The 6000-nt window shown below is 35.3% G+C and overlaps 2 protein-coding genes across 11 annotated transcripts in view; one reads left to right on the plus strand and one right to left on the minus strand.

The window, feature by feature from the left end:
• The window catches only part of LOC129804005 (poly(rC)-binding protein 3), a 341188-nt gene that overhangs the window by 126762 nt on the left and 208426 nt on the right, over window positions 1-6000 (minus strand). The window lies entirely within an intron of this gene.
• On the plus strand, window positions 4368-5389 carry LOC129804006 (uncharacterized). Its single transcript, XM_055850958.1, has one exon. It carries the CDS (start codon window positions 4451-4453, stop codon window positions 5216-5218), a length of 768 nt encoding a protein of 255 aa, XP_055706933.1. The 5' UTR covers window positions 4368-4450; the 3' UTR covers window positions 5219-5389.

The following is a 6000-nucleotide window of genomic DNA, read 5'->3' on the forward strand; positions in this document are numbered from 1 at the left end:
TTACTTTATATAGAAAAATTTTATTGCTAAGATAGTGAAAACTGAAAATTTTGAGAAATTCCGCACAAAAATTTAATTATAGATCGGTTCGAATAGTCGTTTACGACTACTTTAATGCAATTTTCGACAGCCGCATACTTTTTCTTGTACGGATTTCATTAAAAAAAAATGTTTGGCAAAAAAAACGTAATATATAAATAGGCTGCAGTTTTATGTGATAAAAAATAGAAATTTTTAAGTGTTAGAGAAACTTTCCTCCTGATAGCGAAATTGAGCTCGGCCATTGCCGCTCTGAATAAGGATAGGGAAGTGAGCGTGTATGACAGCCTGCTGATGATAGCTGCGTTAGTGTGCGACTTTGAGAATGCTCAGTTGTTTGCATGCGAAATGCTCCCACATTTTCTTAGTTTTTCGTTAATTTCTTAAGTTTTTGTGAAAAAATAACATTCAAATGTGGAGGTAAAATCCACTTTTGCCCGCCGTGTAGACAGAACTGGGGCTTGCTCTCACTTGCTCGCAACCCCTCTTCGCTTGTTCCCGAAACTAATCTGACTGAATGGGCAGTAAGATAACTCCTTTCTCGAACTTTTGGAGAGAATGTCTTCTTCTCTCGCTGTCTAGTGATCGACTAACACTGAGGGTGAGCGAGGATCGAACCGAACAAGCGGCGCTAGCCGGCGATGATAACATCACGAAACGGAAGAATGCCACAAGCGGGAGATTTTAAGCTTTAGGTGTCGGGGGAACTACCACACAAATTCCTTAAAACAAGTAATTTTTTAACATATAGTGATGAAAAACTAGTGAAAACAGTCCAAGAAATGATTAAAATCGCTAAAAGAACGAAACATAACCTAAATTTCGAAATGTCAAATGGACTCCGATATTTTGCTTCGAAAATGGGGCCAAAGTTATTAAATGGGGCTTCGAAATTGGTAAAACTTGGTTCTGTGATTCATGTCCAATTAGTCTTCAGTGATTTTTGCTCGAAATCTAGTCAATTTTTAATAGTTTTAACGAAATCAAAATACACGGTGTCAAAGGACGAAATGTTCACTTGGACTACCTCCATCTCATATCCATTAATAATAATACAGAGCGGCAATGGCTCGGCTATCCCTTCCCTGTTCGCAGCAACTTCATATTTCCCGCCTCCCGCTCCAAGCAAGGCCTTTTACTGGTTCGGTTGCTCGTCGTCTGTGAGCTTGGCCTTGGTTAACAGGATAACAGGAGATAAGACAAGAGATAACTGTCAGTCAGTCGGTAACATGGCCTGGAAGAGATCGGATGGAGGCACAGAGCCTGGGCGGTGCTGGGCAATTGGCCGCGAAAAGCTTTGGTCTCCATAAAGAATCTTTCAGGGCAAAAGCCCGGCTACACAAGATATATCTACAAAAAAAAACTTAAGGAATTATTATAAAATCCATTTTAATGGTCACGTTTCCCTTTTATAAAATCTCCATCTAATGTCTTGATAAAGTTATGAATAAAAGGCTCAAATGGGTTTTAAGAGCATATTGTAAACATTTACCAATATTTCTCAGACTTGGTGGTAAAATTTGAAATATTTGCTGAAACAGTTGGAAATTTACATAAAAATTTTAAATAAATGAATAATTAAAAAGTATGATGTTCGACTTCAAACTTAGACCCGAGGCGCATAGCGCCCTTGACCTTATAAAACTACAATTCTATTATTTTATTGGTTGATATGCTTGTATGAAATGTATGGCAGACGAAATGTTCAATTTTTGTACAAAATGTATGAAAGACGAAATGTGAAATACGAAATGGTAAAATACGAAATGTGCTGAAATACGAAGTTTCCGCAATACGAAATGTGCAATACGAAGATGTAAAATACGAAATGTAAAATACGAGGTTTCCCAATCCCCATTTTGAATACCCTCCTTTTTTTGCTTTCTCAATGGCTCCGCCCCTATGGCACTGATCGGGCTCAAATTTTAGTATGTTACAGCTGGGCTTTAAAGCTTTCGATCAATACCAAACTTAAGATCCTCTGACTCCCCTGACCCGAGCTATAAGGGTCCAAAAATTTCTTAAAATGGCCATAACTCCGGTTCCAATTTTCTCTCATGAAATGCCACTCCTCTTTTGACATTGGAAGTTCGGAAAAGCATCGCTAGAGACGCTATTATTACCATTATTAACAAACAAAATTTTTCAATTTTTCTAAGTGAAATAAATCAAAAACTCCATTGTGCATCGGGCTCAAGTTTTAGTATGTTTTAAGTCGCTCGATAAACCCTGACCTGAGCTATTTGACGCTACAACTTTCTAGGACATTTGAACTTCGTTTGAACTCTAGGGGCGCCATAATCGAAAAACCAATTTTCATGTTACATAAACTCAATTATCTCGATTTTTGCTCAACCGATTTTGATGATTATTTCGGCATAATTGTTAAATACAAAATTTGCATAATTTTACGAATTTGATTCAAGATTAACTGAATGGCGTCCCCTAACTTTGGCACTAAATCGAATTTGCATGCATTCCGAGTTAGTTCACGTTACGAAACTCACCTACAATAAGCTGATCTAGGCATATCACTAGCTTTTCCACTACTTCAGTCAGGAACTCGAAATGAACCGAATTCGTCCCGTTAGATCCTTCAAAATGTACACTCTTTTTCTTTGAATTATGTATAGTTAATTTGCCTGTACCTTATAAAAAAATATTCAACACTTTTTAAAGTATTTTCGACGAAATAAAATTGATTAATTTTTATTTTCTTAAGTTTGGTGTATGACCTAGGGTCCAATAGTTTAATAAAAAATAGAATATCGGACTTTTCTGATTGTACACTCCTTTTTTTTATTTCGTTATGGATTATAACGAGGCGTGATCTGAAGTTATTTGCAGGCGGATCTTAAATAATTGGTCAAATTAAAATTTCTAAATACCAAAAACTGCAATTTATTAAAAAAAAAAGTGAAAGAGTTCTCGTTGCTTATAATTATTCTATCTGTAAATCAATAGAATTAAATTTTATTAATTAGAAAATAAAGTAGAATCGTCCTTAAAACGGAATATACATTATATGCCTACACTGCCTACATATTAGTCTTTGGAAATTACAGGAAACCAATAGGGGAAAGTACTCTCTCTCTTCGAAGGTTCATACCTTCGAATAATGTGAATTTTCTTTTATTTTTCATGAGAGACTTACCTACACATTCCTAATAAATATTAGTTAGTTTATGATCCATTATTGATAATTACGTGATAATTATGTGTAAGTTTCTTAAGAAAAATAAAAAAAAATCACATTCGAAGGCATGAACGTACGAAGGGAGAGCACTTTCCCATACAGTTTTTTTCATTTTGTGAATTTAATGTACATAGAATTTAATAAATTTTTTCTTTAAATTTTTCCAATATTCCTCAATGAATTGCTTTCCAAAATTTAACACTTTTTATGCATGCTTCTGCAATAATTTTCAAGATGCAAAAAATACTTTTGCTGTGGGTATTTTTGTGAAACAAGGAACTAAGTAATTAGAAGTGATCCTGTGCTATTCTTATTGCAAAAAGATTGGGCTATTATTTGACATTAAAGGAAATTTTGCCTTTTTGTAGAAAAAGACATAAAAAAATGAAATAGTTTCGATGTTTAGTGCTCTAACTGTGTTATCACACTTGTACATTAAAATTTTAATATGATTCATATTAATTGTCGCTGGTAAGAGTCCAAATGTGTAATTTGTGTGTTTGAATCATTTTATATTCAAAATTTGATCTATTTGTTGATAAAAAGGTAGACTTGGTTCGCAAAATTTGACATGAATTGAATTATAGCATTAATGCGAAAAATTAATGCGATTTTCTCTTTAATTTTTTAATATGAAAAATATTTATGCTTTAGACAAATTTAAACTTATTTTTGCAGGCCAAGTCCACTTCTTTATCAATAAATAGAAAAACCCCAAATATTAAGTGAGTCAAAGACACAAATAACATATTTGGACGCTCACAAGCGACAATTAATGTGCGATTCACATTAAAATTTTAATGTGCAAGTGTGATAACGCCGTAACAAATAGAAGAGAAATAAAGTTCTTTGATACTCTCTCCTTAAAAAATACTAATACGGGCTTCAGAACTAAAGCTTATCTATCTGGCTTAACTACTTCGGAAACTGGGCTAAACCTCCTGTCTGAAGCAGGCATAAGATTGATTTGATACTCATGTAATTTCCAAAGAGCGATATTTTAATTGTATCCAACACTGAATTACTTAGAACTCTAAATCGAATTTGCAGGCATTTATAAAATCAAATATTTTAAAAATCTGAAAGATCAAGAAGTAATTTTGTTCTAAAATAGACTTTTAAATTATTTTTGCAGATAGTGATAGCAGAATCTTCAATCATAAAGGTGGACTTCAAGTTCAGGGGAACAATGCATTATCCGGAGGCGGATATCAAATGGGAGCACCTCAGGAGCCTTTTATGAGGCCTCAAATTCCCGATTCCTATGCAAGAGGACAAATGCAACAGCAGCAATCCTGGCTCCCAGATCGATATGGAGGGAAAATGTCTGCAAATTCAATGGACTGGCCACAGCAATCTGTGGATCAGGGACCTGTTCTTCAACAGCCACCTGCAATTTTGGCACCAGCAGCACCCCAAATTCCCCAATCGCCCCAACTGACAGCCACTCAAGTGGAGCTCCAGCAGCAGCGTCCAGATTGGCCAATTGTGCCACTAATGCCGGTACAACCGCCCAAAAATCACCCAGAAGAGAGTCCAAAGCAACCAGTGAGGACAGAACCAAAAAGCAAGACAGTGGATGATAGCGAAGAGGCCCCTGGCAGTGAATATCAAGATGAGTCAGACGATGATGTGGAAATGAGAACAACAACAGCAGCCCCAAGAAAGAAGAATAGAAAGCATAAAAAGCCAAAAGAAGGCCCCAAAGAGAAGACAACCAAGGTCACAGATGTCGATAAACCACTCCATGAGCAACTCAAAATGATTCACAATGATTTGGAGATGGAATTTGTGGATCACGATGGTGAAGCCGAACGTCCGGGTGGTGCAGTCCTGTCCCTCACATTGGGCATCATCGTTATGGCAGCCCTTGCTATCCTTGTGGGCTGCAGGATGCGCGTTGTTGGCCGAAGAATTCGACGCGGTGGAAAGAGTCAATATGCCCATGATGCTGATTTCCTCGTAAATGGCATGTATCTCTAAATTCTAAATGTTTATTTTTTTTTTCAAACTTTTAGCTGCAGCATTGCTAAAAACCAAAAAGATCTCAAGTGGCAGATGAAGAAAAGTGATGAAATTTGTTACATAAATTATCATGTTCTTTCCCTTATAATTTTATTTTCTAAAATAAATCTTATTTGTGTAACAATTGAAGCACATGGTTTTTCTTCTCTTCATTTTGTCCCTTATTACAAAATATATTTTACATACACCAATCGCTTTGTTTCTTTACGATTATAAATTATAAAAAGGAGCAAAAGATTATGTCAATTTTCTTTTACACACACTATGGGTTCTATTCTGCGAATAAAGATAAAGATAAATATAAAGAAATAAAGATAAATATAAAGATTTGGAATTCTGCAAATAAGATTTCAAAATAAAGCTGTCAAATATCTTTATTTTTAGCTTGGATAAAAATAATTCAAGCTTTGGTATACACTGTAGCCGATCGGCCGCAAAGTTTCACAGTAACGGAAATATCCATGGAATTTTTCTCCAATTTTTCCGCGAGAGTTTCCGTGGAAATTAACGCTAATATTCTGCTTGGAATTCTGCGGAGTTATCAGCTTTTTTTGCGTGCCCATCAAATCATTGCTCTATCTGCCGATTTTACTCGGAGGTTTTTTGAATTTTAACGGTATATTGTGTAGAAGTTATAAAGAAAATGGTATGCTCTGCTTAACAAGCATTATCGAGTACACATTTTAGATAAGTAAAAAGTTGCGAGCAAAAATAATAATTTCTTAAAAATCGCCAATTGA

The sequence above is a fragment of the Phlebotomus papatasi genome, chromosome 2 (assembly GCF_024763615.1).
Source record: "Phlebotomus papatasi isolate M1 chromosome 2, Ppap_2.1, whole genome shotgun sequence".
Taxonomy (NCBI): domain Eukaryota; kingdom Metazoa; phylum Arthropoda; class Insecta; order Diptera; family Psychodidae; genus Phlebotomus; species Phlebotomus papatasi.

Coding starts and splice junctions, on each gene's coding strand:
- LOC129804006 (XM_055850958.1), top strand. CDS start 4,451: ATGGGAGCACCTCAGGAGCCTTTTATGAGGCCTCAAATTCCCGATTCC.